At 40.0% G+C, this 11,111-nt stretch overlaps 1 protein-coding gene across 1 annotated transcript; it reads left to right on the top strand.

Moving 5' to 3' along the window:
* Window positions 1-1,205: 1,205 nt before the first annotated feature.
* Window positions 1,206-8,018, top strand: LOC104945421 (calcium/calmodulin-dependent protein kinase kinase 2-like; the record flags this gene model as incomplete). Its single annotated transcript, XM_010771083.1, has 13 exons — window positions 1,206-1,231; window positions 1,328-1,416; window positions 2,659-2,858; window positions 3,035-3,088; window positions 3,167-3,240; window positions 3,527-3,614; window positions 4,129-4,260; window positions 5,005-5,108; window positions 6,525-6,540; window positions 6,651-6,734; window positions 6,834-6,867; window positions 7,667-7,737; window positions 7,935-8,018. Coding segments are annotated over 13 exons (1,056 nt in total), but the record flags the coding sequence as incomplete, so codon positions are not given.
* Between the last annotated feature and the right edge of the window lie 3,093 nt (window positions 8,019-11,111).

Below are 11,111 nucleotides of genomic sequence, written 5' to 3'. Positions count from 1 at the left end.
GACACACACACACACACACACACACACACACACACACACCACACACCACACACACCCACACACACAGCACCCACACAACGAGACTTCCGATTGAGAGACCTGTGTTTGTATTGGTACATGTCTACCAGGACGCGACCCCAGTAGGTTTTGCGAACCGGTGTTTCCTGTCTCCTGTACCTTTTATTCGCTATTTGTGTGTGTATGTGTTGTTTACCTAGTAAAAAGGCATACCGATCGTGTATGTCCAAAACACATGCACTACCGAGAGTCTATTGTACACTACGAGTTTAATTAGATTTTTTTGACTAACAACAAAACTAGGCGATAAAAAAGGAAGAAAAGACACTGTGTTGCGTCCGCGGGGGGGGAGACCGACTCCGTAGGAGAAGAGGTTAACAAAGCTGATTGCTCTCAACCGTCGTTGTGTATGCGAAGACAACACCCAAGGTCTGCTTTCGCGAATTAAATTCTTTTCTCGACAAATACGTATCGTCAAACTTGAACTTCATCGAGATTGAACAAAACGCAAGTCGAATTTAATGGAGTGCCGAACTTAAGTAAACATGTCGAAATATTATGAATAGTTGCATATATGTCGGCAGAAGGACTTCTACTTCGGTTATTACCTATCTGTGTTCAACCTATAACACTATGTGTTAACGTCCTTCAAAATTTCGGGTCGGGGATGGAGATGAGTCGAAGTGTGGTGTAACCGTACCAGATTCCCGAAAAAGTCCTACCGTTAGAGAACTATCTGGCGCGAGGCGTCCCCAAGCGAAACTCGACTCCCGGAAGGTCCCAGCGACAACCCGAGGGCTGCCGCCTCAGAGGACTGTCTCGCTCTCTCTCTGTGCCGGTCCTCCTGTCTGTTCGCCTCAAAGTTTCATTAATTGTCGCCGACTACTAAGTATAATTGGTGGACGGTTTCGTATTATTTGTCTTCTGTGACACCGAGAGGACGATCATAGATTTGGTGTACGACGGCGACGAGTTGCCTCGATAATGCACCTTTTGGACGAACGGTTGTGTACGTCGCACACACACACACACACACACACACACACACACACACACACACACACACACACACACACACACACACACACACACACACACTGTATTTGAAACCAACTTTAAAAGATATTTTTGGCAATTTGTTTATGTCTTTGAAAATCTTTCATCACTAACTCATCTGTGTTTCTGTCACAGTGTTTGAGCTGGTCAAGCAAGGGTAAGCTAAGCCTCTTTATGAAAATGATTGTGTCACTGGACTGAGCTGAATCTCATTAGTTATGATTGCTAATTGTGTGTTCGTTTATGTATTCAGGGCTGTCATGGAGGTGCCCACAGATAAGCCTTTCAGCGAAGACCAGTCACGCTTCTACTTCCAAGATCTGCTCCGGGGAATCGAGTATCGTGAGTCTTTCCAAAACATCCGTTATTGTTCAATCTGTGACTGCATGGTAGAGCAATAATAATGGGGGGGGGGGACGGGTGATTAGGGCTGTGCATCCCTTTCAGAGTTGTTATGCATCCAGAAACACTTTAATTCAATTCTGCTACAGCTGCTGTTTAATTATTGTCTTCTCAGATGCTGCTTTATTTGTATTAGGCAGTTGAAATTAAATGTATCAAGGAAACTCAGTACTTTTTAAATTGACCAACCTTTATTCTGAAAATGTGCTTGAATCTTAACACCTTAACCTTTGTGAAAGAAAAAAAGAAAAATACTGATGATTACAGCAATTTATGTTGCAAAAGTAGCCTAATACACGATAATATCCCAAAATGAGCTTTTGTATCTAGACCTGCGTGAATGCTGCACTTCTTCCACGCCACTTACACAAATCCTTTGCCTGTGCTGTTCTTGACTCAAGCCACCCACAAGGCTCATTTCACCGCAGCTCAGTGGCTCTTAATGTATTTCAGCACAGCAGAAAAGCTTTTGCACAATGTGTCGTCTAGGAGACTAACACTGAGAGGAGGAGATGCAAGGCTCTGCAGCAGGGACACTGAAACTAAATTATTTCTTATTATAATGAAACAAAACTGAACAAGGCTAAGTGGTTAGGTTGATAAATACATTTTATTCTCTTTAATTGCCGATATGGTAATCCAACTTCCTGACTAAGTGCACTTCCAGAGATTTCTCCACAAGCCATTTTTCATTTTACACCACAAGCCAACAACTGATGTGTTTACAATAACAAATATAAAAGGTACTGTTCTCTCCTTACATTTTTGACACTTTTTTGTTAATTTCTTTATTATTAGTCTTTTTAAACATGCAAAACAAACAGAAAAGATACCGGATTTAGCGATTAGCTAATTTCCCTCTGCTGTCCATGGATCGGTACACACATAACAATCAACAGCCGCTAAATATGATGTTAATACAAACAAAACTAAAGACCAGAGCCTGGATCAACATATACATACCAGCACATTTATATATAGAATACACCTCTATTAGATAGAATTGATTTCAATAAGAAAAACTGGAATTACAGGCAAATAATGTTGAGAAGACTGATTGCTCAATACCCAATTCCTTGCAATATGATAAAAAGATGAATAGTCTTAGCATGCCCGGAGCAGGATTCCTCAAATGGGATCTTGTTGCTGTTAAATGTGTCTGTAATGTTTCCTTTCCAACAGTACATTACCAGAGGATCATCCACAGAGACGTGAAACCCTCCAACCTGTTGGTGGGAGAAGACGGACACATCAAGATCGCAGACTTTGGAGTCAGTAACCAGTTTGAGGGTGCTGATGCTCTGCTGACCAGCACCGTGGGAACGCCCGCCTTCCTCGCCCCCGAAGCGCTCTCTGAGACCAGGAAGAACTTCTCTGGAAAGGTGGAGGAACATTTGACTAACTAGTGCCCTCTGGGGATGATTTGAAGAAATGCAAACATCCTTTTTTTTTTGTTGGTCATTTCGTTAAGTTTTCATTAAGTGTTGTATTTCAACTATCTTACACTGAGGAAACTATTTCTTAACATAACATTGGTATCATGTTTTTTTACATCTAGGCTTTGGATGTTTGGGCCATGGGAGTGACGCTTTACTGCTTCATCTATGGAGTGGTGAGTGTGTGCTTTGGTCAAATGGCTTTTTGGGCTGTTGTTTAAGAGTTAATCAGCTGATCCTTCTTTCATTCACAGTGCCCTTTTATGGACGAGCGCATCGTGAGTCTTCATCAGAAAATCAAGACTCAACCTGTGGAGTTACCTGAAAAGTGGGTGAAAAGTTTAAGATTCATTCTAATAAATTAACATGAAAAATAAAGGTTATTATAATTAATTTTTTTTTTTTACAAGATGCTTCGAAGCTCAACATAAAACTTTATTTTGTGATGTTTAAGTAGGATACAAAGGAGTGTAAAGAATATATCAGTTCCTTGGCTGGTAAAAAACAGGGAACCTCTGGTTTATTTGATTAAATTGTAGTCTTTTAATTCACAAAAATATGATTTAAATGTACACGACATAATCTGAAGGTTACATTTCTGTCTTCCTCAACAGTGCTGACATCTCAGATGATCTGAAAGATTTGTTGCTGAAAATGCTGGACAAGAATCCAGAGACCAGAATATCAATTCCTCAAATTAAGGTAAACACTCGTTCCTGTAAACTGCTATTTTACATTATATTGCATTCAAGCACATTTACATTATAGAGGGCTGGAAACTACCTGTAGCAGATATTCAAATGGTGAATCACAGTAGGCTATGTGTTAATGGGTTTAATTATAAGAGACCAGTGCCTCTTACTGGGGGTATTGTTTGGTTCTGCACATTAACATGTCATAAGAATGATTCCTTAGTTACATTTGCTTTGGTGTAAAACAAACCTCTTGTAGTTGGAGAAAAGATGTTCCCTAATGTGGAAGTGAAATTTGTGTCGGCTTCAGATCCTTGGAAATACAGTCGTAAGATCATTTTGTATGTTCATTTAATTCTACATTATTGAAGTCTCTCAATAACAATAACATGTTTCTGGCATAGCTTGACTTGAAGTCACTTTGGTAGCATGTGTTTCGATGTTCCTCCGTTCAGAGATTCTGTGTTTGGAATCATAAAGTAATACATAACGTACGCCATTGTTCTCCTCATGCTTGTGTCCAGGTGCACCCGTGGGTGACGAGGCACGGAGCTGAGCCTCTTCCTCCGGAGGATGACAACTGTAGTATGCTGATCGAGGTGACGGAGGAGGAGGTGGAGAATTCTGTGAAACACATCCCCAGCCTGGCCACAGTGGTGAGGAGACTCATCAATGAACAACAAAGAACACACTTCTGCTACCTGGAGAGACACAACAAACATCTTAACTGAGAAAGAGTGCTTTTCAAGGGCTTTTTTTTATGTATTCTCTTTTTTCAGTTACATTTCAACAGCACCACTACACCTCTGTCTGCCACCTACTTGTTTGCCCTCTCTGCACTTTGTTAGAGCGGATGTATGACTCACTTAGTTGCTCTAAATTATTTGTATTAGTTGCGGCCAAATGCTGCAAAATACATAAACATTTGAGGTGGACCTAACATCTTCAGGCTTGGAGTTTTGCTAGGAGAAAACTTTAGTAACTGGAGCTCTTTGAATGTGAATTGAATATAATACTTGACTTTGGCCTCTTGTAATAAACAGTATATATAGCATATAAATGCTATAATAAATGCTATTACAGCCTGAGTGGAAATGTATGCTCATTATGAAGTTTAAAAACAAACAATATTACGGTTAGAATAACTCCAGGACCAGGGATCTTTTTTTACTTAACATTTCTTAGCATATTCATTCAATTCAGTTCAAGGCTTTATTGTTATTTGCACATTAGCGACAGTGTAGATATTGCAAGGAAAAACTTAGGTCACAGGCTCCTCCAACAGATCAACATATATATATAGGACATAGAACAAATAAAAGCGACGAAATAGTGCAAGTAAATACAAATAATAGCATGGTTTTCTGATGGGTGTGTTATTGTTGACTTTTCTGTTCCAGATCATGGTGAGGACCATGCTGAGGAGGCGCTCCTTTGGGAACCCCTTTGACTGGGCCCGTAAAGAGGACCGCAGCAGCCTGGGTGCTCCGGGGCCAACGCTCACGTAAGGATTGTTTTGCAGTAATATAAAGAGTAAATAGCTTGTGCTATCTCTAGCATAATCTCATTTAGAGCTGCTGGGTCCTCTTGTACTGTGATATTAAAACGAGCTAATGTTTNTTAATTCAAAGAAATTGCTGAACTGAATCAAAAATAATATTCAACCTGAAAAATGATTTCAAATACTTATTTTTATTTTGAATAAATCATTGTAATTTTCAGAAAATTACAATGATTTATTCAAAATAAAAATAAGTATTTGAAATCATTTTTCAGGTTGAATATTATTTTTGATTCAGTTCAGCAATTTCTTTGAATTAAATGTATTTTCAGATTTCATTTTCATACATATTTTGATATTTGAATCCTTATTTTTTTTCAGTTGCAGATTTTTTTCATTTTCAGATTCAAAACAATTATTTTTTCAGTTTCAAATCTTGTTTTTTCAGGTTTCACATTGCTTTTCACCTTCAGATCGTTTTTCACTTTCAGATCTTTTTTTCGCTTTCAAACTTTTGGCCCTGATGTTGCTTGGCGGGCGGGGCTTACCAAAGAGTAGTTTCGTTTGGCATCCTGAGTGACAGGCCTCCCTGTCATGTTGCCTTCATGAATGTTAGGTAGCGCGAGAAATACAACTCAATACTTTCTATACACAATACTCCCGTGATTGGTGGGAAATAAAACTGATACCAGCTTCAAAGTTCCGTTAAGTGAGCTGTTGAGCATCGTAGTTGGCAACAATCAAGGTATAAGCGCAATAAACTGTGGTAGAATGTGAAATTACATATCCGCAATCAAGCGTTGTCCTTCCCCAATTCCACGTAGCTCCTTGAACGCAGCATAGTATCGGCTTGGTTTTTGCGAACAGAATCAGAATACCTTTATTAGTCCCACTCCCACAGGGGATACATTTACATTGTTACAGCAGACAAGAGCCAAAGACAGCTTAATGTTACCTAAAGCATGCATAAGAAAAGTATTAAAGATTAAAAAAATAAATTATATATTTTTTTCAAGTTACACATTTTACAGATATTCACATCAATCAAACAAAAAACAAGCAGCCATCTATTTAGAACAGATAGAAAAAGTTGAAATGAAATGGTGTTGACTGTGAAATAAAAACATGAGGGGTTTGATGGTTGAAGGTCCCTCAATGCCACAGATATCAATATCATTTATTAAGTTGTTATGAATGTTGTGTAAAAATGCAAGTTCTGTATTTGTTGCATCTTAAAAATATCCCTTGTAAACTGGGCACAATAAAAGTAACTGTTTTAGGAAATGGTTACTTACACACTGCTAGGTAAATATGTTAAAATGAGCTTAATCCTAGGAAGGTACATTTATTTGAAACGCCCCTAATGTATTCTCTACCATCTCACTCTGAATAATATATAGAGCTGTACATTCCCTGCAGGCATGAGATTGATGAAGTTTGCTCCTTTCCCCTTTTCTCTAATTTCTCTGAACCCATGCTCGATTTTCTCCATCTTTCCTTCTCTCACACCGTACTTAATCCACCCTTCGTCTCCTTCACCTTCAGCTGATCTCTTCTAAAGTCCCGAAGGCGGAGTACGTTCCCACTATAATCCGCAGGGACGACCCGTCCATCATCCCCATTCTCTATGTGAGTCAAACACACTCGGACATGTGCTTAAAAATATATGGACATACCAAGCATACACCTTTTACAAACAACTATATGTGTTCATTTATTTTTCCTTAGGACCATGAACATGCAACCTTTGATGACATTTTGGGTGAGTAAACATTTTTGTTTTCTCTTCGCGTCTGCCTTCATAATAAAATATTCAATAAACATGTAATTCCAACAGTGAGTACAATGAATAACATAATGTACTTAAATCACATAATCTAATAATAAAATGACTAAGAACAGAAAAATATGAAATATGAAATTCTCAATGGCATGATTTTGGGCCCAAAAAATAAAGTTGTTTCATACACATGTGAATGCGTTGAAGGAGTACAAAGACACAATTATTATAAAATATAGAGCCACAGCAGATTTATAAGACCAACAGTCTATAAAATCAATCGCCTTTAGTCTTGAGCGTGCAGCAGTTTGCCTGAGGAGCGGAGTCTGAACTCTGACTCACTCTGTAGGGGTTAAAGGTCAATTAAACAGCTACAGGCTAAACTTCGCCTGCTATAAATCTCTTTTAAACTTGCTCAGATGTGGCTCAATTGCTCTGTTCGTTTAGAATCAGCTTACATGATGCAACAATACCGAAATATGTTTTTTAAAATGGATTCTCGAGGCTGTTAATGAATAATTCACATGTAGCCTATAGATTTCAGGTTTCCATTTTTCTGTCTTTTATTGACCTGTTTTTTGCTGTTGAAACACTGTTGAATTCATATATTCCATTAGTGGCTGTGATGTCTTACTGTAGTTGAACCCACCCTTCTAGAGGTTTCCTTTGACTTACCATTTCTCCCTCTCTCACTGTACATTGTTACTTGTCTTTTTTCGTATTCGTTATGCTATCTGTCACTGTTGTTCACATCAATACAACCTGTGTTTCTCTCTCCCAGAGGAAATAGAGAAGAAGCTCACAGCTTACAGGAGAGGAAGCAAGTTCTGGAGGATGCTCATCTTTTGTCAGGTAAGGAACATGTAGACACTAAATAAAAGTAATACGGTATTTCCTGTAAAATTGTACATTCATTTGTGATAAATGGGGTTATGTGTACATTCATGCAGTGCACTGACAAGTAATAGGTACCATTTTTATATATAAATCAAGAAAACTACTAGTTGTGATGGTATGTAATTTGTTTCATTCTTGTGTGTGTGTGTTAGGGAGGACCTGGTCACCTGTATTTGCTGAAGAATAAAGTGGCAACTTTTGCGAAGGTTGAAAAGGAAGAGGACATGAGCCAGTAAGTTACCACTGGGTTTATATAACATTTTCTCTCCATCTCTGATACGCTTTGCTGAGAGCTATTTTACATTTGTGGGCTAGCATTTTAAAGTGGGAGCCAGCAAGGTGACATTTTTGCTTTGTGACTTTAGCTTTCTACTCTGAGGTGATTTGTGTTCAACTCCATTCTGTCCTTTGCTTTGCCTTTAGCTAACACCGTTCCTTCCAATGCCCAAGCACTGACATGTGATGATACCTTACAAGACATTAAAAAACTAAACAAAGCCATTTACTAGAACAGATGTAATTACAGAGGTTTGAAGTTGATCAGCAAGCGGATCGCGTTGTGTCAAGCTGTTGTAGAAGTTATGTTTAGAGGCGAGGTGATGACCAATGAACATCAGTATGGTTGCAAGCAGGAAAGAGCACTACTTAAGCTATGATCGATTCAAGAATGTTAAAGGGGAAGATCAGTAGAGGTCAGCATGATTTCTATGGTCTCCTTGTGGACTTAGAGAAAGCATATGAGAAGGCTCTGAAAGAGAAGTCAAGAGGAGCAGAGAAGTTTGTAAGACTGGAGCACGATATGTGCAAAGGTAGTGCGACAATGGTGAGCTGTGCAGTATAGAAGTGACAGATGATTTCAAGGTGGAGGTGGGACTACATCAAGCATCAGCACTGAGCCCTTACTTGCTTACAATGGTGATGGACAGGCTGACGGAGGAGATCAGGCAGCAGTCTCTGTGGACGATGTTCATGGATTACATCGTGATCTGTTGTGAGAAGAAGGAGCAGGTTAGGGACAGCGCAAAGAGGTGGAGGGATTCCCCGGAGAGCAGACAGCAGCACATCTGGAGTAGGGCTGCACGATTTGGGGAAATAATCAAATTGCGATTTTTCTGACAGATATTGCGATTCGATTTGCGCAACCTGACGTTTTCCCATAATACAGCTGTGGTTTACAGTGTAGAAAAGACATTGATTTCAAGGAAGACCGGACTCTAATTAATCCCATTTCATCTCGGAAGACCACAATATGCCCAACACTCTCACTACACACTCCACAAGAAGGACGCAGTCGCCAGACGAATGAAAGAGGCACCAACGGGTCCTGCATCGTAGGGTAATACACCTACTCCCAACCCAAGAACCTAACTGAAATGAGTCTTAGCTGGATTCGGAGGACGGCTTAGACTTGTTTTTGTTTCTGAAAGTTCAATAGTGAAGGGAGTGGGTGTCAAGGGTACCTTAATTTTACGCCTTTTACTGGAAATTTTTTCTATCGACACAGTTTCGTGTAGGCAACCACTAATTGGTGAAACTAAAACGTTCCTTGTCCTCCAACACACGTATAGAGATTTGGTAGGTTGATAAGTTTCTACGGGGGGGGGGGTCCTCTCTACGAGAACTACTAAGAGTTAACCAAGTACTTACTGTTTGTTACTTAAACTAGTAGGGTCAACCTTGCAGAGCCTAAATTCACAGTTCACCTTCCGTCTTTTATAATATATTAAGCTTTTACCCTCTTTTCTCGTAATGTATTCAACATTAAACATAGTCCTAGAAGGTTTAGAAACTTACGGATTTTACTCTCTGAAGAAATCCTCACTCTGTTTTTATGTAAAATATACTACCTCGGGAAAAACCTATAACCACCTACATCCTGAGTTACTCTCCCGTTCGAATTCCATAGAATTAGCTATTTATGGAGGATGTAAAGAATGAGACCGAAGAACTCCATACCCAGTGATGACGTTCTATGTAACAAAATTAGAGAATATGACATCCCGTAAGACGAGAGAGTCACGGTCTGGTGCGACGTACAGCAGAATGGTATAGATATTGGTGTAAGTACGGAAGAAAACCAGACGTGAGATGGAAGTCTAGGCGTATGAAGAGGTCTATATGGTCGTAGAGAGGAATACGTTGTACAGGGGTTGGTCAGAAGTTAGACCGGAGGAGTTGAAACCAGAAGGGTTTGGCAGATTGGACTAAGGCAGGGGAGAATTATATGAGCTAGAATTAGGACAGTCAGACAGTGTCAACTGTAAGATAATAACAAACAAACCAACGAGTAGATTGAGAGGACAGTAAAGTCTAGGGCGGGAAGGAGGTCACGGGAACATTAGTCGAAGTAAGGCGAGTGGACCAGAGGAGTACGGGAAGGGGAAGTGAGACAATGAGAGAAGGGGAGTAGTGAGGTCTCATACATATGGTGATAGAAAACAGTGACACAGGGAAACGGTCTCAATAGAACAGCAATAGGCCGTTCGAGAAGGTCACTCACAATCCAGAATCGGATCTAAAAACAGGACGGCGCCAAAACTTAAGGGCGGACGAGACAAAATGTCTAGAGCTCAAGGACGGACGAGGAGCACAGACCAAAACCAACGGACCAGACTGCCTAAGGACCCAACAACTGGGACGGACGGGACTGGCTAATTTGACTGATAACGATATGCTGACAAAAAACATAGACTCAGCACAATACCCCAAGACTACGACATGGACACTAGCACCTGGTGTCAGGAGGAGTTAACAGGTTTGTTTTAATGGTTGATAGAAGTGAGACCAGGGAGAGGTCTAATCCAACAATTGCTCACAAGTAGCCATAAAATTTAGACTTACGTCCGCTAAAACTACTTCACGTTAATGTTTAGCGTTTCGGACGAAACAAAAATTTTCAAAAACAAGACAGAACACACAAGTCACAGTAGTGTGGTTTCTTACGACACGGTAGTTGACTGTTGCAGTACAGATTGGTTAGTCTCACCCGGGTACTATCTTCCCACTATTTCCTGTCTAACTAGGTACGTGGAACGGTTCACAAAAACTATAGAACAAGGTTTACCGAAGGTTACCCGAAAGTCTACCAACACCACTCTTTGTTTGGTGCTAATCCTCATTACGAGGTAAAGTGTACAAAGACTATGTCCCGACTTAGAATTTCGACTTGCCGAACTGAAATTATCGTTGGGTTGCCTTCACCCAGTACATTCAAGATCAAAAAAGTGAGCATCAGCCGAACGGATCACGATTCTGCCTCGTGCCAACTATGGCTGGAAGGATCGGCCTCTATACCGGAGTAAAATGTTATTTGAAGGCAACGCAGCGAA

Source organism: Notothenia coriiceps, unplaced genomic scaffold, assembly GCF_000735185.1.
Source record: "Notothenia coriiceps isolate Sejong01 unplaced genomic scaffold, NC01 NC01_scaffold00009648, whole genome shotgun sequence".
In the NCBI taxonomy this organism is placed as follows: Eukaryota; Metazoa; Chordata; class Actinopteri; order Perciformes; family Nototheniidae; genus Notothenia; species Notothenia coriiceps.
Note: the sequence above shows the minus strand (reverse complement) of the source record. Positions and strands in the feature narration are given on the sequence as shown.